Genomic DNA, 22,895 nt, shown 5'->3' on the forward strand with positions numbered 1-22,895 from the left:
TATTCAAATGTTTTGAAAAAGAACTGAACCATTAAATATAAAAACCAAGATCTTTTTTATTGCTAGATGTCCTAATTTATGTTCTTTCCCAATTCTTTAACTTTTCTTCTACTATCTCAAAAAAAGCAATGAACAGTCACTTGTACTTGTAAGTAACGTATAATAAATTATTTTGATTAGCTTCGTGGGGATGGAGCATATCTATATATACTTTTTACTTATTTATAGTTTTCCTTAAATGATATGAAAAAGTATCTCTTGTTTTTCATTCCCATTCCCATAAGAATGAATACTATGATTCACGTTTCGAACAGGCATGAATACAACATCTATAGGATAACTTTCATCTTGAAAGTTTTGTGGATTGTAATTATATTATTTTATGGAATACTAAGAATTAAATATTCAAGGAGACGCTCCATGCCTCGGGGCTTACGCCTGGCTGAGGCACACGTAAAACGTCTCACCTTGCGTCCTTGCCTCTAAAACACTGGTAATACGAATAATTATTTTAAATTATTTATTATTCATAATAAGTATTTACAATTCGGACCTATTTGTTTTTTCTAATAGTATATACACTCCTCGCTTAGTTAATAAGGTCAAATTCTTTCGAAAACTTTTCTTGGTTCTGCCATTTTAAAACAAAAATTCATTTTTTTGGAAAAAATTTCTGGGTAAATAGAGATTGAATAAATCAAAGAACATGATACAACATCAATTCAAATGCTTCAAGAGAGTACGTCCATATAACCAACTTGTCTAAGAGCATATTACAGAACTGACTGAACATACAAAACCTAATTTTTTTAAGCAACAACTTTACTGCCAAAGAATTTGGATAACTGGATTGTACAGGATGGAGGTCTGTAGATGGCTTGGCTTTGTGCAATCCTTCATTGATTGATTGATAATCTCAAAAAACCTGCATTGGCTTTGTAGATGGCTACTACCCAAGTAATGAAGGTTTGTAGATGGCTTGGCTTTGTGCAATCTCAATCCGATCACGTGGATCATTCATAGTTTCATCTCTCAAGGCCTGAAGAATAGCCTCCGATGAAACCTCCCTGCAGTTTAACGCACCAACAGTCGGATTACTTTTTAACTTCAAAAAGAATTGCAAGAACAAGGGGTAAGGCAGGGCAAGAACTTTATGTACCTCATTATCAGTATTCTGTACAATGTCTTCAATAAAGGACAAAGTTCAACAGGAGCTACTTGTTTGTTTTCATCAGGATGATAAATGTTTAAACTGGACTGACTAAGTAGCTCATAGAAGGCTTTTACTGCTGAAACTCCCTGCACAAATTTGTATAGGTTAGCACTCACACATGATTTCATGTTTAGCCATAAACTCTTGCAGCTTTAGATGGTGAAGGATATCCTCCTCCTTGAATTAAACCAGTAACGATATATGCCGAGGGTATGCAGCGCAAGTGTTGTAATGTTATAGAGAGCAATTTCAAGGATGCTAAATGCCTTTGTAACTTCAACATTTTTGCTCGTCGGAGAAGCATCAGTTAACTTTCTTATGCTTGTTTTTGATAAGGTAAATAATTTTTTTTACTAATAATTGAAAAATCTCCCATATACAAGCAGCATATCAAGTAGAGAATCTATAACGTAATATGTTTCTCTGCGAACGACACTCAATCTTCTATACATACTGGAACCTCATTGGTGCACTAAAAAGAAACTAGGAATGAGAGAACGTCCTTATACTAGCTTATATAGGATATGTAGACTCCTCAAATTATTAACACATCAATTCCTATTAATATGTAACAGAAGTTAGAAACTGCAAATTGCCATTAGAGATCTATTTTAAGTATTCTAGAATGTACCTGTATCATCCCCTTTCCCTTGATGCTGTCACCCATATCAAGGTTTATTTCCCCTTTGGCCAACTTTTGGCCATACCAAGCATTACGACCTTTCAACAGGGTCACATATGTATCAGCCAGAAGTGGACCTGCAAGCTTCTCGGGTCCTTCCGCCAGGAGATGTGTAATGAATATCATCTCAGATGTACAATGTGCGAAGTACACTGACTTGCTCGTGGCACTTTCATTAGTAAGAGCTGCAACCATACCTATCCAGTAAAAAATAGTATGTCAATACGCGGTTTCAAGTAGAATCGCTCAATTCTGGTGTTTCAATAAAGATCAAACAATTACGTTATACTGCCATAATTAGGGGAAATAGAGCATTCGTAATGTTATTTGTGATTTCATGCCGGACGTTGCAGTATATAAAAGTCTCAGCCATACTGTGGATGCCCTGACATCCTTGATCTATTTACTAAGGGGAATTACTCTCATCTCAAATGGATAAGAAACTCAGGAATCTGGTTCTTAACTTCACGGAGAAACTGAAATGCTCAAGTGAGTTTGAGTATTTGACTAAATATGTCACAATGCTTAAACTGTGGGAAGCTGCAATTGATCACCACCACACTGCTGAAAGCTCACAAGCCCCAACAAAAAAAGAAAGGAAACAAACAGTGGTAGAGGATATAAGGAGATGATCTTAGTGCACACTCAGTCAAGACCAGATACAAGTTGTTAAGCCAATTCTAAAAAAATACACCGTAAGAAATTTTACAGATAATAAGCAAAGTAAAACATTGGACCAGAAAGAGAAAGGATTGTACCAGCTCCAATGGCATATACATTCTTTAGACCACCCATGACCTCATGAGTTACCAGGTCGCCATTGTCCCATACAATAAAATGTGGCTGCCTCAAAAATCTAGCGAGTGCTTTTCGCCATTTCTCAGCTCCACATATCCGAGCATTGGCGTATTCTCTGTTGTAAATCTCTGATGCAATATTAGGTCCACCAAGATACAAGATGTTCTCTATTGGAACTCCAGCTGCAAATAATAGGTGTCACGTGAGCAAAAAGTAACACTAAAGAAGAACTTACAAACACAAATATGATGAGTAAAAACAGAAGTGAGAAAAAAAAAAAAAAAAACAAGCAATAAGAAATAAGTGGATAAATTCATGAATGGTAAACAAAGGGCAATTAACTCATTGACTGGAGTATGTACCAGTTAGCAGTTGTCATGTATGAATTTCGAAGTTCTATTTTAACCATATATACGTCTGTAAATACACAGGAAGTAAAGAAAAGAAATACTTATATTTCAACATTTAATCTAACTGGATATTAACAAGAGATGACAACACAATCATTGAGGAAAAAAATGGGAAAATGTGCATACAGGTACATAGAAGTGATCTAACAAGCAGTTAGAGCAGAATATAAACCTTCCAAACTCTTCTATTAGGATCATATATACACCCCATACTGATTTTGACTCAGCAATAAATATACATTTAGAAGAAGGAAATCCCTCACTGTTCTGTTACCTGTTAGGATGAACTAAAGGCATGAAAGCATGCTTATTTTCCTAAATCTTTCTGTAGTGTCAATCAATCAATCAGCTAGAAGAGTTAAGTATAATGAAACCATTAAAGGTCAAGCACTCTTGGTTTTTTTTTTTTTTTTATAACCAAGAAATCTCTACAGTTCGAAACTCAGTAGTGATGCTTCCTCACCCCCCCCCCCCCCGCCGCGCCTGTCTCCACTTAAATATCGGTGCTTGTCTGTGACAGAGTTCGAACCATGACATTTGCTAGACCCACACATCACTTGCTGGAGTCTGACCACTAGAGAACTCTCAACAACAAAAGGTTATATGAAGCATCAGTTTCTTGAAAGGCAAACTGCTCATAATGCTTGCAGTGCTTATAAAGTTAAAGCATCTATTGATAAAGAAGAAAAACATAACCAGTATCCCACATTACTCATTGTCTCATTCTGCTGCCACATAAGTATGACCATGATAACAGAACTGACGCATCAAACCTGAAATTTGATGCTCCCTGTATTCCCCTTTACAGTGACTGCTGCGATAGCAGTAAATTGACTGAGAAAGATTTCCAAACTAAGTTTATTGGAAGCTATTAGTTGAAGTTAACATGAGAAACAAACATGTTGAATTCTTTTCAAGCATATGAAGAAACATTTATTAAATGCTCCAAGGAACAGTCATATCATTCACTACTTCAATATTATATGATCTATCAGCAAGTAGGAGAGGCAAATAGCACCCTCGTTGCAAACAGGAAAAAGAAAATTATTCTGCCATTTAACCATGTCAGCTCTCAAGTATTCAACATGATAAACATAACAGAACTGAGTCAGCTGCAGTAAATTGCACAACAATGAAGTTATTTACTGAATAAATATCGAAATGGAAAAGAAAAGCACAAGTCTGGAAGAATAACTCAACAGTATGGGAAAAAAAGTCTCTTACTTGCTTTATTAATCATTTGCGTTGGGGTAACAATGCGGGGTTCAGTCCCTAGTTCAGCCTCTATGCCCTTTGCCAAGGATACAATGACTGGAACAGTAATACGTTCCTTCCAATACCGACTAATTTCTTGAAATACTTCCCTAGTTTCTGTTGATGGCAATCCATTAATAACAATATCAGCATCCCACACAGCCTCCTGCAAATTGGTGACAACCTTTAAAGGGCAAAGTGGCGTGTCAATCATATTCGAACAAAACCCATCTTTCAGAATCTCATCGGCGTGTAATGTCCTATCACCTAATCTTGCCTCAACATACTTCAAGTATGCACACCTTCTTATCAACCTCCTTAATACATCTTCCCTTGAATTAATGACCTCAAATAAATGCTCTGCAGTAGCTTTATCAACGTTTCTTCCAGCTCTTCTCCATATTCTAATCTGCACCTTCTCTCGAAGGTTACCATACGCGTCCTGCAACATTGCAACAAAAACACTACCCCATGCTCCTGCTCCAACACCCACAATTCTCAATGGATCACCATCCGCTTTACCAAAAATTCGACGAAGCTCATCAACCTTCTCCTCCACAGAACCATTAGTACTTTGAATCAGCCCATTAGGGTAAGGATGACTTGTTACTCCTTCCACAGATCCAACCATCTTATTTTCTATCAAATATCAAACTATTCACTCCAACTCCTTAATCTATCAATCAATTGCAAAAACACTAACTTCAACTCTTTTCAACCTTTAAAAGCAAATGCATAAAACAAGAAGCTGTAATGTTTCACCAATTTCACTAATAATCAAAACTATCAACGCTGAGATTTCCCTTACAAGATCTAGCACTCGTCTAGATCAACCCCTAATTTCGTAATTAAATCAAAATACTCAAAATGAAGAATAACATACAGTTTTATACCTGGGTTTTCAAGAATTCTGTGTCACTCAAGAACTTTAATAACACCAATAAATCGATGAATTTTTCACATGGGTTTCATCTGAAAACAGAGATAGTTTCAACTAGAAGGAATATTCATTGATCATAGTAAATATAAAAACAAACTTCTTGAAACCTCCGTCAAGTACCAAGACAACTTAGGTAAAACAACCTCTTGTAAATGTCAACCAAAACTGACCGAAAAGAAGCTTAACGTGTTTTGCGGCTATAGCTTCGATACGTTAGATGACTTCTAGAAATGAGTTGGCAATTTTTTTTGAGAAGTGTAAAAAGCATGGATTTGGAAAGAGGCGAGTGTGAATGTCAATAGTTATGCAATTTTCTAAGTTTGGTTTCCAGAAGTGGTCAGCTGGCATTGACTGTCTTCGGCTAAACTGCGGCCCTTTTACTTGCTCCTTTTCAACAGAACCTGTGAAAGTGCAACATATTCCATAATTTGGTGAAATTTATTATGCAGAAATTATATACTGCTCCCTCATTTAAAAAAAAGGCATTCACTTAGTCATTTATACTCCCCTTAGAAAATACTATTTCTAAGCAAAAAAAGATAATTCGACTAAATTAATTCTAATTAAATAAGTATTGAGATTTAGTCACTTTACACTTAATAAGCGCAAAATTGTAAAAATAAGATTAGTTTTTCTTGATTCGGTGGGTGGACAAAAAGGCTAAGTGACACTCTTTTTGATCCGGTGGGAGTACTAAGGCTAAAAATATTAAAATTTAATAATTCATGAATTAATTTATTACTGATATTTCATGGAATTAACATTGAAATATACCGCGTATAATTATTTAAAAAAATGCAAATAACTGGCTATTTATTCATCTTCTAATCAGTACACTTTGATCTGGGGAGTTTACAAAAAGTTACTCTACTCCCTAGCCCATAAGTGAGATAGATGAACTATCTTAACTGAGGAGATGGGGTAAATACAATAACTTAATACAAGTCATATATCTATGCACGGCTATATATCTAGCCTTTACAAAAAACCTATCAATTTATCTACAACTACACAAAAACAGTCACCAATTAAGGTGGTTCCCAAAAAATGAGTTTCCTTTTCCTATGAACAATGTGAAATGAAAGCAACCCCCGTCTGTCCATGGCCAGTAGTACCTTCACTTGTGCAGGTAAGTCACATAATCAAAAATATGTGTTAGGTTTGAATAAAGGTGGCAACCGGTTCGTTATAACCGGTTTTAACCGGTAACCGGACCGGTATAACCGGTTAACCGGTTCCGGTTAACCGTGTATTAGTTTACGGGTCCGGTTCCAATATTTTGGAAACCGAAACCGGTTAAACCGGTGAAAAAAAAAAAAAAAAAAAAAAAAAAAGAGTCGTTGGACCGTTGGCAACGGTCCATTTGCAAAAATGGTCATTGCCAAACGGTCATTTTCTTAATTTTTGGCCCCCAATTTTTTTTTTTAACACTTTAACCCATCCCCCACCCCTATATAAACCCTTCTTCATTTTCATTTTAATTCACATCAATTCACTCTTCTTCATCTTTCTCTCAAATCTCAATCTCTCAATTATAGTTACTTTGCAATAATTAGCCACAAAGTCTTATTATAGTTTCAACTTTCAATTATTAATTTTGCAATTATAATATTGTTGGTGGAGTTGGTGATTTTTCAACAATCCTAAGTAGCTTTGGTGAATTTGCAATTCTAGCCGCCTTCACTTTGTTGGAAATTAATCCGGCAATTTGGTACCTTCGTTCCAACTCTATCTTTAATTTTCGCGATTTAATTCTAGCAATTTATTTTTCGCAATTTAATTCTAGCAATTTAATTTGTTGTAATTTATTTTCTTGTGATTTATTTGATTGTGATTTAAATTAATTCTATTTAATAATGTCAAAGAGATTAAGACGTGGTGCCGGTAGTAGTAGTCGTACTGTTAGGGGTGCGCTTAATGAGGAAATATTTGTGGAAGAAACACCTAATTTAGGTATTGATGTTGGTGGAAATAATCCACTTTTAGGTCATGAGGCAATGCAACAACATTTTACCGACACTTTTAATGAAGACTTAGATGATGATGATGAAACACAACCCCCCGAAAATCCCATAGGAGATACATGTCCTGCACAATCACATACACAAGACAAACCGCCTAGAACTCGTAAGCCAACAGCTAAAGTTTGGAAATTTATGACTAAGAATAGGGAAAACCAATCAGCTACATGTAATATATGTGGACAAGTATTTAGTTTTAAGCAAGGAACTGGTAAGGATGGTGGAACGGGTACACTAAATGCTCATATGAGAACCAAACATATGGATATTTGGGGAGAGCAAACAGGTTCAAATGTGGGGGGGATTCAAATGACGATAGACCCAAGAACCGGTAGAAATTTTAAGTATGACAAGAAAAAAGAACGCGTAGAAATAGCTAAAATGGTAGCTTATGATTGTTTACCATTTTCGTTTCCCTTGGGTTTGGAGTTTGTTACTTACATTCAACGTTGTTATAACCCGTTATTTGAGGGTATTCCTAGAAGTACTTGTAGAGCCGATGTTATAGATTTGTTTAAAAAATATAGATTTTATTTGCGCCATGAATTTAATTCTTTAAATTGTAATGTTTTTCTTACCGCTGATTTGGGTCTTAGTATTAACCATTTAGATTTTTTTGCTATTACATGTCGTTGGGTTGATGACAACTGGGTTATGCAAAAAAGAATTATAGCTTTTTTATACGACGAAGGAAAAGGTCGTCACGATGGAAAAATTTTAGCCGATTCAATGTCTACTATAATGAGATTTTTTAACATTTATAGAAAAACACTTTGTATTGCTTTAGATAATGCTTCTAATAATACAAAGGCAATTGGTCTTTTAAAAAGAGAAATAAACCCTCCTCTAACAAATATTTTTCATGTAAGATGTAGTTGTCACATTTTAAATTTAATTGTTAAAGATGGTCTTGAGCATTTTGATGATTCTGTTCAAAAAGTTAGAAATGTTGTTGCGTTTCTTTTTTGTAATGCTAATAGGGGAAGAATTAGAGATTTTAAGAATGCTTGTGTGGAAAATAACCTTAGACCTAGGAAAATTCAAGTAGAAATTGAGACTAGGTGGAACTACATTTACATTATGCTACAACAAACATATGAGTATAGGATTCTCATACAACAAGTTCACAACAAATATAATATTGATAGTGAGGATTGGTTAACTTTTAGGCATTGGGAAGATGTTAAAGAATGTATTGAACTCTTAAAAAAAATTTATAATGCAACTCTTGCTTTTTCTAGACAATTCTATCCCACGGTAACCGGAATTTTAGCCTACTTAGCGGAAATAGCTAGAGTTTTACAAGAGTATAAATATAAACCCGATTATCAAGTGGCTATTTTTGAAATGATAATCAAATTTAAGAAGTATTTTTTTCCCATCCCAACTTTATTTATATTGGGTTCCCTTTTAAATCTTTGTTTAAAAGTGTCTTATACTAAAAATTTGGTTAGTCAAATTTATACATTTTTAGAAATTGAAGAGGGAGTTCAACCATCTTTAGCTGAAGCCGATCTCGCTATTGATGATGAGTTTAGAAGAGTTTTTACTCATTATTCTAGTTTGGAAGAACGTGCTACACTCGTTGCTCCACGCCCTACTACTTCTCAGAGTAGCAAAAAGGGCTTGTCGGGTTTAAAAGTTTTACATTCACAGCCAACTTCTTCTTCTACTGCAAACTTTGATGAATTTAACTTTTATTTGATGCAGCCAAATGTGGACGTCTTAGCATGGTGGAAGAAGTACAAGGCAAGCTATCCGGTACTTTCAAGAATGGCTCGAGATATCCTTACGGTTCAAGTATCAACCGTGGCTTCGGAGAGCGCATTTAGCCAAGGAAGACAGCAAATTGGAGACCATAGACATTCATTATCCGGCTTTAGCTTGCAAGTACTAGTGTGCATTCGAGATTGGATTAGATCGGAGCGACGCAACCAAAACTCAGAAGCGGAGGAAGGCGAAGAGGAAGAAATTGAAGATTTGATAGCTAGTGGACCGGACCAAATGGAAGACTTTGAAGATATTTCCATGACCGAATATGGTGTGGGGGAAATTAACGAAATGGTTCAAAATTGGTGATTTTATTATTCTACTATTTTTGTACAACTCATGTATTATTTGCAAGTTAAAAAAAAATACAACTTGCAAATAAATGTTATCCAAGAATGAATAAAATATATGGCTCATTGAGCTTTCTTCTATTTACTTGTGTTCATATTTTTACTTTTATTAAGTTAGGAATATGCCTAAAACATACTAAGAATATACTTATAAGTATACTTAAACATATATAAGTATATATAGTATATATAGAAAAAATAGTATATATAGTATATAATACATATATATAAGTATATATAGTATACTATGTATATATAGTATATATATTAAGTTATACATATATATAAGTATATATAGTATACTATGTATATATAGTATATATATTAAGTTATACATATATATAAGTATATATAGTATACTATGTATATATAGTATATATATTAAGTTATACATATATATAAGTATATATAGTATATAGTACATATATATAAGTATATATAGTATATATATTAAGTTATACAAATATATAAGTATATGTAAGTTATATATATATATATATATATGTATACGAAAAACACTATTCTATATTGCTGACTTGCTGTTAGGCTGTTAGTCAGTAAATATTTAAACTTTAATTATAAAGCTGTATAACATATGTAAATATACCTACAATATACTAATAAATACTATAATATATATATATATATATATATATATAATACAAAAACAAAAAACAAAAAGATTTTAACTACTCCAAACCGGACCGGTTCCGGTTTGGAGTTTAAACCCGGTTAACCGGAACCGGTTAAGCGGTTCCGGTTGAACCGCTTTTTTAACCGGAACCGGCCGGTTCCTTAACCGGTTACCGGTCCGGTTCCGGTTGGAACCGGTTAACAGCTTTAGGTTTGAAGTTGAATAAACTTGGGTAAATTCTTGTTTCATTTTTAACCTCAGATATGTGTGATGCTGACACTGAAAAATTCTTTTAAGGGGATACTATGATCACTTCGACATCTTTATCCGTGTTTATCTAATTACAGTAGTATTATTCTTCTACATCCAATGTGGAATAAATAATATCAAAATTTTGATATAAATGTATACCAATATTAATTAACCAAATATTAAATAAACATAATCCTAAATTTTATACCACATAATCCTAAAATTTATACCTGGGTTGTTTACTTCTTGCTCCATTAACAACTCTCGAATAAAAAGTAGTAATATAAAACATGTATAGATGCGAGTGTGACTAACTGTTTGGCCAAGCTTATTTTTTCCCAAAAAGTACTTATTTTTTCAATAAGTGCTTATTTTAAAAAAAGTGAGGTGTTTGACCAAGCTTTTGCGAGAAAATAAGTGCTTTTGGAGAGTAGCAGAAACAGTTTTTCAGAAGCTAAAAAAATAGCTTTTTCCCAAAAGCACTTTTTTGAAAAGTACTTTTGAGAAAAATATACATAGAAGCACTTTTTTAAAATTTGGTCAAACATTAATTGCTGCTCAAAAATACTTTTTAAATTAATTGGCCAAACACAAACTACTTTTAGCCAAAAGTACTTTTTTTGAAAAATACTTTTTAAAATAAGTTATTTTCAGAAGCTTGGTCAAACATGCTATAATAGCCTTTTTGGCCAAGCTTATTTTTCCTCCAAAAGTACTTATTTTTCAATAAGTGCTTATTTGTAAAAAAAAAGTGAGGTGTTTGGCCAGGCTTTTGAGAGAAAATAAGTGTTTCTGGGGAGTAGGAGAAGCAGTTTTTCAGAAGCTAAAAAAAACAGCTCGTTAGACCCCGTATTTTATACGTCGAGTTATTCGCGAAGGAATCGACGTGAGATAGAAACCTTTAATTCTTAATTTCTAAACTAGAACTAATTGGTTATAAATTTTACTTAGTATAAAAATATTATTGGAGATTAGGAACTACTTAATTGTAGTGTTGATTAAAAAAATTAGTGGCAACAATGAGCCAAGATGCACATTAACGTGCCAATGCCTAAAGATGACTCAAAGTCATCTAAAATAAGGCTATTATGGAAGACATATAAATATGCATTTAAATGTTGATTCATCCACTACACTTTCATTGTATTGTGGACAACTAAATTGAAAGAAAGATAAGTGGGAGGCTCGGCCAAAGTGGCTGAAAATAGGGGAGAAAAAGTGTGAGACATGCATTTAAATATTGAAGGCATCCATTATTTTATGAAGGCATGCATTATTTTATGAAGGCATACATGTTGGAAGAATCATTGCACATTTAAATATTGACAATTCATCCTTGTATGATTGCAAATGACAAATGTTAGTGTATGATTCATCCACTACACATGCAATTGTATTGTAAACAATTAAATGGAAAGAAGAGAGGAAGGTGAGACTCGGCCAAGTAGCCGAAAGTTGTAGGAGAAAGAAAATGAATTTAAGTGCAAAGTTAATTGAGTGGCTCAATGTCATGAGTGGAGCATGTGTCCAACTTGTAGGCATCATAGTTTAATCAAATGGATGACTAAGAGAGCTCATTTTTTCATCTTCAACAAAAATAGAAAACTTAGAGCCAAGAGAGAGAAGCTCTCGGCCAAGAAGGGCTGAATTTGAGCTCTTTGTGTGTTGACCAAAAAAATAATTTCTTCAAGAATTTCAACCCTTTGGAAGGTGTATAACAACGTGGGATTGATCCTAGATAGCAAGAACAAGAATTAAATTCAAGGCACAAACTCTAGCCAAGTTGAGAAGTCAAATTGTCAAGGTAAGGTTTAACTTTCTTTTGCATGTATTAAGGGTGGTTTAAAACGTGTGGTAGATGTGTAAATATAAGTTGCATGCATGAAATTATGTGTGTTGATGTTGGAGCATGATAGAAGCCATGGAATTATATGTGTTGATGTTGAAGTATGGTTGTAACTTGGTGAACATGAATTGCATGCATAAAATTTTGAAGGTTGGTGTTGGAATGTTAATGTGGCCGTAGGGACTGTTTTAGTGGAAATGGTGGACTGATTTTATTTAGTAATTATGGCTGTTGCTATCATAGATTGCATGGTAAAAAGAATGAAAAGAATTGGAAGGTCAAAGATGAAGTTGTGTTGGTATGAATATAAATTGAATCCATGAAATTTTGTGTGTGATGTTGAAGCATGGTTAAACCGTATAGGGACTGTTTTGTGTGGAAGATAGTGAACTGATTTTACTTGATATTTTGATTGTTGTTGTCATGAATTTTATGATAGAAATGAAGGTGTTTAATGGTTAGAGTTGAAGCTAAAATTGTTTGTGGGTTGTTGTAAGTATTATAGTGATGACAATGTAGCTTAGTTGCGTATGAATTGATGATGTAGTTGTCGTGTGACTGCTGGTTGTAACTTACTGAAATTATATGAAAAGAAGACATGAAATAATGTGTAAGAATTGTATGTGGTTCGCTTGGTATGTTCGTAAACGTTTGCAAGAATTTCGGGCACTTTTATGTTGATCGGTTAGGGATTGTTTTGGATGCGTTGTTGTTTTCGTTAAGTTGGAAAAACTAATTATAGTTAAGAGTATACATCATGTTGTCATAGTAATTGGGCTGTTATAGAATCACTTTGATGAAGTATTACGACTATAGACTAATGAGAATAAAATAGAGGTGTCATAACCGCATGTAAACTATTATCGAATGTTGTAAGGTATGGACTGATTTGAAACCGCATGCGAGCTGTTGTGACACGTTGTTGTTGTTCTTATTGAGCTTGGAAGATTAATGATAATTAAGATTATGCATTGTGTTGTATGTTGGATGGGCTGTTATAAAGTTGTTACATGCAAACGTTAAGGCTACAAACTATTAGGAATAACTTGAGAATGTAGTAGCCGTATGTGAATTGCTATTGAATGTTGTGAATGTGGACTGTTTGGAATGTTGTGTGGGCTGTCCGGGTTGGTATTGAACATATAATTATTGATGTTGGATTGGTTGTATGTAGTTGGTTTGGATATAAGGAAAACGTCGTCTAAACATCTAGAAAGGAGTTACTAACGCTAGAATACATTTTGAATCTCCCCGTAGCTTAACCGTAGTTGTTGGCGTCTTAATATAGGTTGAGATATTATTGGGCAGCGTATACGTATTGTGTGGCGAATAAGCGCTAAAGGTATGTGAAGTTAACCCTTCTTTCTTTTTTTTGGCATGATCGTTGTGAAATGAATATACGATATATATACGATTCCAAAGGAATTCCTATTCCTAGAACCACTAGGATGGCTAATGATCTTGATTCCCATAACTTATATTTTTTTTTTATATTTTGATATGTACACATGATTTCAAAGTTCCATTTTGATATAATCCACAGGTACATCCGAAAGGTATATGATATGACTATTATTTAAATTTGCAAACGATGGTTCGTTTTGATTATTCCATTGAGTCTCAGCTATGATTTAAATTGCATATAGTTTCTCACTACTCTGCTCGTGCATGCCTCAATATATCTTTCACCGAATCCCGAGCCGGGTATGTTATCGTGCACAGTTTCACTGCATTGTTCACCGAGTCCCTCGCTAAAGGGCCGGGTACGGTATATATGTATATGATGATATGATGATATGACGATATGATGATATGATGACATGTCATGGCGGCCAGGAGGGCATATGATGATCTTATTCACCGCGTCCCTCATTAAAGGGCCGGGTACGATATATATATATGCATCTGATATATGATATTGACAAATATGATTATGTCACAAAGGCAAGTGTTTTGGTATTCTGAATATTGTACTTGTTTACTGTATTTCACGCTTTACATGCTCAGTACATATTCCGTACTGACCCCTTTTCTTCGGGGGGCTGCGTTTCATGCCCGCAGGTACAGATACGCGCTTTGGTGAACCGCCAGCTTAAGACTTCCCTTCTGCTATCTTAGAGAGTTCCGTTGTTCCGGAGCCCAGATTTTGGTATAGATCCTTTTGATCTAAATATATTCATATGTTGTCTAAGGGTACGACGGGACCCTGTCTCGTCATATTTCACTGTTGAAACTCTTAGAGGTCTGTGGACATGTATGTGGGTCGTATTCAGACGTGATCAGTTGTGTGTGTTTATCAGTATGTGTATTCTATCGTTATAGCAGCCTCGCCGGCTTGCTGATATTGTCATGTTGTGGCAGCATCCTTGTTGGCTTGCATTTATATTTATAGTTGGGACGTTCCCACATGTTATGACAGCCTTGTCGGCTTATGGACTGTGTTATCTGTTGATAGTTGTGACTCCTCAGGAGACGGGTTGCCGAACATATATGTATATTTATGCGACAGTTCCGAGACAATGTTTTGGTCGTTATAAGTTCCATATTGTGTTTGTCGTGGACTGAACATATAGCTAACGGGTGTGTATACGAGTGCCCAGTTCGGGCACCAGTCACGGCCTACGGGGTTGGGTCGTGACACAGATTTTGCTCAAAAGCATTTTTTTGAAAAGTACTTTTGAGAAAAATACAAACAGAAACACTTTTTAAAAGCTTGGTCAAACACTAATTGTTGCTCAAAAGTGTTGTTTTAATTAATTGACCAAACACAAACTGCTTTTTGCTAAAAGTGCTTTTTTGAAAAGTACTTTTTTTAAAATACTTTTTAAAATAAACTGATTTTAGAAGTTAGGCCAAACAGGCTATAAAATAGACATATTATTTGTACATGGTTATAAGGGGATTTTAATATATAAAAACCAAATGAAGATGAACTTGTCAATACTGCCATTTGGTAATGGACCTAGGATTGGAGTAGTTTGGGCTTTCTCTTCAATTGTCAGGCCAGATATAGGATCGAGTTGGACCTCCACCAAAAGTGGGTCAAGCCCAAGAAACTCAGCTACCCAGTTTTGCCTTTTAGAGCAAAAAAGCTACCAATATTAGTTAAGTAACTCATTACTTTACTACTATATTAGAAGCACCAGTTTGGGCACTTCGTCATCCGTTTGTGGGCCAAAAAAAATAATTGTGGCCCATATATTTTAAACAACTATTAATATTTTTTTTTAAAAATTGTGAGCCCACATATTTTAAACAACTACTGATATTTAAAAAACAATTGTGGCTCACATATTTTAAACAACTACTAATATTTTAAAAAGAATTGTGGGCCCTATATTAAACACCAATCAGTAATAAAAAAAAGAGAAAAAAAAAGTAGAACCCACCACATCCAAACTCACGGGAAAAAAAAAAGTGAATCCCATATTAAACACCAACCAGTAATAAAAATAAAAAATAAAAAAAAAAGTGGAACCCACCACATCCAAACTCACGGAAAAAAAAAAGTGGATCCCATATTAACAAAATCAAGCAATATTAAAAAAAATTGAATCCCATATTAAAAAAATAAACAATGTTAAAAAAAAAGTGCTTAGAAAATCAAACAATTAAATCAATAATGATGGATTCATCGCCACATGCGTATCAACCCATTAGAGGGAGCAAATGAAATTATTGTACAGCAACATACTTAAAATACAAAAATGCTTAGAAAATCAAACAATTAAATCAATAATGATGGATTTATTGCCACATGCGTATCAACCCATTAGTGGGAGTAAATGAAATTATTATACATCAACATACTTAAAATACTTATATATATATATATATATATAATGATGGATTCATTGCCACATGCGTATCAACCCATTAGAGGGAGCAAATAAAATTATTGTACAGCAACATACTTAAAATATAAAAGTGCTTAGAAAATCAAACAATTAAATCAATAATGATGGATTTATTGCCACGTGCGTATCAACCCATTAGTGGGAGCAAATGAAATTATTGTACAGCAACATACTTAAAATACTTTAAAAGAAGTGTGGTCCCATATTAAACACCAACCAATATTAAGAAATTCAAAAAAACACCAACCAATTAAGCACTTAAAAAAAGTGTGGTCCCCATATTAAACACCAACCAATATTAAAAAATAAAAAAAACACCAACCAATATTTTTTGTTTAAAAAAAAGAAGTAAATAAAGTGGAACCCACTATCTCCAAACTCACAGGAAAAAAAAAGGTGGACTCCATATTAACAAAATCAAGTAATATAAAAAACAAGTGAATCCCATATTAAAAAAACAAACAATGTCAAAAAAAGAGTGCTGACTTTGTATTCGTAGCTAACACTAATATAATAAAGTTTTAGATACGAAGCACAAACTACAATGTTATATTAATCGTGCTTTGAACATAGTATCTCATATTGACGAAATCAAGCAATATAAAAAAAAAAGTGAATCCCACATTAAAAAAACAAACAATGTCAAAAAAAAAAAAGTGCAGACTTTGTATTCATAGCAAACACTAATATAATAAAGTTTTAGATACGGAGCACGAACTATAATGTTATATTAATCGTATTTTGAACATATATATATATATATATATATATATATATATATATTATATGCATAAAAATAGTGCAAACTAATAATGTCCAAAAAAGAAATGGAGCTCACCATCTCCAAACTCATGGGAAAAAAAAAAGTGGACTCCATATTATCAAAATCAAGCAATATCAAAAAAAAAAAAAAAAAAGTGAACCCCATATTAAAAATATATAACGTTTAAAAAAAAAAGTGCAAACTTTATATTTGTAGCAAACACTAATATAATAAAGTTTTAGATACGGAGCACAAACTACAATGTTATAGTAATCATGTTTTGAACATAGTATATGTATATATATTATATGCATAAAAATAGTACAAACTAATAATGTCCAAAAACAAAGTGCACCCCATACTAAACGACATCAAGCAATATAAAAAAAAAAGTGAACCCCATATTAAAAAAAAAAATAATGTAAAAAAAAAAATGCAGACTTTGTATTCGTAGTAAGCACTAATATAATAAAGTTTTAGATACAGAGTACAAACTACAATGTTATATTAATCGTGTTTTGAACATAATATATATATATATATATATATATATATATATATATATATATATATATATATATATATATATATGCATAAAAATAGTGCAAATTAATAATGTCAGTCAAACCATATAATTTTTTTTTATATTAGCCTGAGATCTAATCTAGATATTAAACTGTTGTATTTGCTATTCCGCCATGTCATTTATTTGTTATGTTTACTAAAATAAATATACTTAAAATATTTATATTTTAAAATAAGATAGAATTTAATTACTTTTTTATTTTTATTCTTACTCTAATAAATGTGAAAAGAAATTAATGTCGTAAAAAAGTATATATCAAATGCAGATCAAATAATGAATAAGATAAATTAGTCAAATTATAATTCTAATCGATATTTTCTTAAAAAACCATGCAAAAGACAACATGACAAGTAAAATGAGCTAAACCGAGAATATTTACTAAAAATTAAAAAATAGTATTTCTTCGTTTAAATAAAAATCAATTTCTACTTTGTTTCATTTTAAACATGTAAAATTAATTTAATAATTTGAATTAGAATTGTCCAAATCAAAATTTGATAAAAAATAATAAGTATTTTACACCTTTAAATTAATCGAATTAAAATTGAAAGTATCAACTGATGCTTAAATATTGCTATTGTTTTATCTCAAAGAGAAGAAAATAGTTTCCTTTTAAACAAGTCTTCTCTTTTAAAAAATATTAATAAATTTGCCGATTTTGTGTTCATAGCAAACATTAATATAATAAAATTTTAGATACGGAGCACAAACTATAATGTTATATTAATCGTTTTTTGAACATAATATATATATATATATATATATACACACACACAGAGGTGGAGCCAAGATTTCAAGTCTGGGGGTTCGAATGATAAGACAGGACAACGACCTCAAGCTAATGTATAACAACCGTTAAATTAACGAACAAGTATCGGTATTTAATATATTCAAAAAGGCGACAAACTACTTATACACTACATAAATATAAGCATTATCATTACAATTGCACTCGACGAGTTGTCATCTTTTGAAAACGATCAATGATCGCATCATTAGGTACACTTTCAAATACTTCATTCTCTATGTAACAAACTAAACAATCATTCAAAAAGCCATCACTAATTCTACTTCGCAAGTCATTTTTAATAAACTTCATTGAGGAAAAAGTTCTTTCCACTGTTGCAGTAGCCACAGGTAATATCAAGCTTAACTTCACAAGCAAATAAACAAGTCCCCATGTCTTGTGCATATTTGATTTAACCAACGCCATCGAAAGATCTCTAAGTCCTTTCAAATTTGAAAAAGCTATGTCCACTTCTCTCACATAGTAAATATAATTGTCAAGATCAAAACTAAGATCATCAAGCTTGGAAGCACCGAACTCATTTGGATAATAAGTAGCAAGCTTCATGATCCTGTTTTTATCATAATTTGCAAAAGAATTCTCAGGACTCAAACTAGCCATGCCAAGAAGTAGATCAGTATTCACTTCACTAAAACGATTGTTAAGCTCTGAAAGTTGCAAATCAATAACAGCATAAAAAACTTCCACACGCAAATGATGAGAATAGATAACACTTGAGCTTTTACTCTTCGACTTTCCAAGACCATACTTCTCATTCATTTCAGGGATCATAATACCATTCCTTTCACAAAATAAGGAGACTTCTTCTACCAAAGAGTTCCATTCAGATTCCCTCATTGATTGCAATTTTCTTTTTGTGAAATCAACAAGCTTCATAGCACTAACAATATCTTGATCTTTTCGTTGCAAAGCCATATTCAAATCATATGTAATCGCCAAAATTTTCAACATCAAATGCAACATGTAGATAAACTCATAAGATCTAATGTCTTCCACTAGAATTTTTGCCATTGTTTCCTCATGATAATTTGCACCCTCATTTGCAAGAACTCCAAGTACATGCACAATTGATGAGAATAAGGAAATGAAGTTACGTACCGTCTTAAAATGAGATCCCCAACGGGTATCACCAGGCCTTTGAAGTCCAAGTTCTTGATTTAATCCACTTCCCGTATGAACTTCACCGAGCACTAGTAATTCCTCTAATTTTTCAGCTTGATCATATCGAAGCATCTCCCTACGCTTAAAAGAACCTCCAACGATATTTAAAACATTGGCAAGAAGAATGTCAAAAAAATTATTCACATCATGATGTTTTTTTGCAACGGCTACAAGAGTCAATTGCAATTGATGAGCAAAGCAATGTACGCAATATGCCGAAGAATTATCTTTCAGAATCAGAGTTTTAAGACCATTAATTTCTCCTTTCATGTTACTAGCTCCATCATAACCTTGTCCCCGTATTTGAGATCGACTCAAAGAATGGTCTAAAAACAAAGAATAGATCGCTTCTTTCAATGACTTTGCAGATGTATCTTTCACATGAACAAGACCAAGAAAGCGCTCAATAACTTTACCCTCCTTGTTTACATATCTCAAGACAAGAGCCATTTGTTCCTTATGAGAAACATCCTTAGACTTATCAACCAATATCCCAAAGTAATCTCCGTTCAAGTCTTCAATAATTGCATTCACTGTTGCACAAGAATTCACAATGTCTTTTTGGATATCGGGAGAAGTTGTGGTGTTATTTTTTGGAGCTTTTTCTAGTACCACATTTTTCACATCTTCCTTCTTATCGGCATACCACTTTAAGAGATCTAGAAAATGACCCCTTCTTGTAGAAGTTACACACTCATTGTGACCCCGGAAAGGCATTCCTTCTTTTAAAAGATACCTTATCACATCAACCGAAACATTCAAGCGAACCCGATATTCACCTTTAAATTTCTCGAAAGGCTTGTCAAATGAAGTTAGAATAGATTGTTCTTGATTCATCAAATCTAGCATCATCATGAAACATCGAGTATGAACACTATTCACTTCACCCACATGCTTTTTAAGCCTTTCTATACCTTTATTCCAACTTCGAAAACCTTTCGTTGTGAAAGCATCACTTACTTTTTTTCCATATCCTCCAAGCTCATTTTTAAACAAGTAACAACATAAGAAAAATGGTGCATCTTTTTTAACACTATATTCTAACCATTGAGAATATGGATCGTCAAACCAATCGGGATTAAAACGACGCAATTCTCCTCCAATATCTCTACTTGGAAATTCAAATTCTTCAGGTTGGCAAGGTTTCTTTAGTATGTAATATCTCCTCACTCGGTCACGTATATTAGGAGAAAATTTTGACATTTGTTTTCTTTCAGCAGGATCTGATTTAAGATCCAAATCAGCCAACACTTTGTCATTATCCGATGCATTGAAAAGATTGACAGGCGACAAAGAACTTGGCAAATGAGAACTTGGCAAAGGAGAGCTAGGAATAGTATTTGAAGGAGCTTGAGGCTTGAAGAAATTCGTGATCATCTTGACTGTTGCTTAAAGATCCTAAAAGTCAAGAAAACACAAATTACACTTCAAATTTTGGAGAGCATACAAAAGCAATATAAATCTGTTGTAGTTCACCATAGCTTTTAAAGGCTATTAACATTTAACAATCAAATAATCTTAGTGTAGACTCATCTAAAAACAGCATTTGCACTTCTTTAATTAATCATAGTTCACAATCTTAAAGTAATTTATTTTGCAAAAAATATCTTAAGCTTGTATACTGTGTAGTCTCATATTTAAAGAGAAACATATTGCACTCTATATAAAAACTAGAAATAAGAAAAGGACCACATACTTGTCGGCTTGTCGGGGATTTTGGTATTGAAATTTAGAAAGCAAAATAGGAAAATTTCATAAATATAGAAGGTCAACAGGAAAAGGACCACATACCAATCGGCAGTCGGCAGTCAGCAATCAGAGGCCCATCGGCATCCCGTTCTCCAGTGAAAGGGGGCAACGAAGTGGTGATTTGCAGGCTTCAAGCAAAAGTTAAAACCCTAGCTTTTTTGAAAATTTATTTTTGATTTGGCTTTGTTGTGAAAGAGAAAGATGAAAAAGAAAGTTTGTGTACAAGTCGTGAAAAAGAATGTTTGTGTACAAGTCGTTTGGTTTTTTGCTTTTGGGGTTGGATTTGTTAGTTTTATATTTTGTACCCCAAATCCCAATGGAAAAAGCTGTTTCGTTTGCCTTTTTACTTTTGGGAAAAGGTGCAAATATACCCCAAAACTTTGCGATTTAGAGCAGATATGCCCCTCGTTACAAAAGTGGTGCATATATACCCCTGCCGTTACAAAGTTGGTGCAAATATACTCCTGCAGTTACAAAATGGTGCAAATATACCCTTTTCACTAACGGATTTTTTTTTAAAAATCATTTAATTTATTTTTTAATTAAAAAAAAAGTCTACTTATATTTTCTTTAGTAGACATAATTTTCTAAAGCCACATGGTAATTTTTTTTTCTGATGTGTCGGGTCTGGTAAGTTTCAAAAAATATCTCCGTGACTTTAAAAAAATAAGTCTACCCATTTTATGGAAGGGTCCAAAAACTTGCCCCATCTAGTCCATTTAAAGAGGTAATATCTCAGCATGAATAAATTTAGGCCAACTACTTAAAGACCAATGGAGCAACTTAGAGATTTCTATGTTGTGGAGGTGTTGCTCCCAAATTTTCGGCTATCTCCTCTCTGCCTTTTACCCTTGGAAAATGTTGATGTAGATGTCCTAAAATTTCTGTACCTAAAAAAACATCGACTACTAATTCAAGAATCTCAAAGTTGCTCTATTGGTCTTTAAGTAGTTGGCCTAAATTTATTCATGCTGAGATATTACCTCTTTAAATGGACTAGATGGGGCAAGTTTTTGTACCCTTCCATAAAATGGGTAGACTTATTTTTTTAAAGTCACGGAGATATTTTTTGAAACTTACCAGACCCGACACACCAGAAAAAAAATTACCATGTGACTTTAGAAAATTATGTCTACTAAAGAAAATATAGGTAGACTTTTTTTTAATTAAAAAATAAATTAAATGATTTTTAAAAAAAATTCCGTTAGTGAAAAGGGTATATTTGCACCATTTTGTAACTGCAGGGGTATATTTGCACCAATTTTGTAACGACAGGAGTATATATGCACCACTTTTGTAACGAGGGGCATATCTGCTCTAAATCGCAAAGTTTAGGGGTATATTTGCACCTTTTCCCTTGTTAATTTTATATTTTGTACCCACAAATCCCAATGGAAAAACTGCACTGCTTTATACCAACAAAAACAAAAAAGAAAGCAGTGGGCGCTAGTGGGATTCGAACCTGCATCACGAGTGGGATAGCACTTCGCTAGGCACTACCCAACCACTGAACCGTTTGTTTGCTTATGTATGGGGGTTCGCAAGTAAATATTATCTATATTTACTAATTTTTCTAATACAAATACAGGATCTACGAAAAAGCTACTGGGTTCGGCCGAACCCCCCTATATCACTGTAGCTCTGCCCCTGTATATACATAAAGTATATATATTATCACTATTCAAAAACAACTACATACATATAAATGCACTATAATCTAAAGTGTTGGGCCCGTGCGCAGCACGGGCATAGGGCGTCTAGTACTATATAGAAAGGTGGGTTGGACACTTTTTCGTCGTCC

General features: G+C 33.4%; 2 protein-coding genes across 5 annotated transcripts; both read right to left on the minus strand.

Annotated features, from left to right (window-relative positions):
- Nucleotides 1-670: 670 nt before the first annotated feature.
- LOC132644828 (probable glycerol-3-phosphate dehydrogenase [NAD(+)] 1, cytosolic) lies at nucleotides 671-5,710 on the minus strand. Of its 4 annotated transcripts, XM_060361465.1 has the most exons (7): nucleotides 5,441-5,710; nucleotides 5,251-5,329; nucleotides 4,328-5,076; nucleotides 2,654-2,875; nucleotides 1,845-2,092; nucleotides 1,160-1,299; nucleotides 671-1,067 (listed from the first exon to the last, which is right to left on the minus strand). In XM_060361465.1, the coding sequence occupies exons 3-7, from the start codon at nucleotides 4,986-4,988 to the stop codon at nucleotides 950-952; spliced, it is 1,389 nt and encodes a 462-aa protein (XP_060217448.1). In that variant the 5' UTR covers nucleotides 4,989-5,076; nucleotides 5,251-5,329; nucleotides 5,441-5,710; the 3' UTR covers nucleotides 671-949. The 4 variants fall into 4 exon arrangements, with proteins under 4 accessions (XP_060217448.1, XP_060217446.1, XP_060217447.1 ...); XM_060361463.1 differs by having other exon boundaries at nucleotides 5,251-5,710; XM_060361464.1 differs by having other exon boundaries at nucleotides 4,328-5,329; nucleotides 5,441-5,709.
- Nucleotides 5,711-18,316: 12,606 nt separating this feature from the next.
- Nucleotides 18,317-20,722, minus strand: LOC132644202 (uncharacterized). Its single transcript, XM_060360778.1, has one exon. It carries the CDS (start codon nucleotides 20,720-20,722, stop codon nucleotides 18,317-18,319), a length of 2,406 nt encoding a protein of 801 aa, XP_060216761.1.
- Nucleotides 20,723-22,895: the final 2,173 nt, after the last annotated feature.

The sequence above is a fragment of the Lycium barbarum genome, chromosome 6, assembly GCF_019175385.1.
Source record: "Lycium barbarum isolate Lr01 chromosome 6, ASM1917538v2, whole genome shotgun sequence".
Taxonomy (NCBI): domain Eukaryota; kingdom Viridiplantae; phylum Streptophyta; class Magnoliopsida; order Solanales; family Solanaceae; genus Lycium; species Lycium barbarum.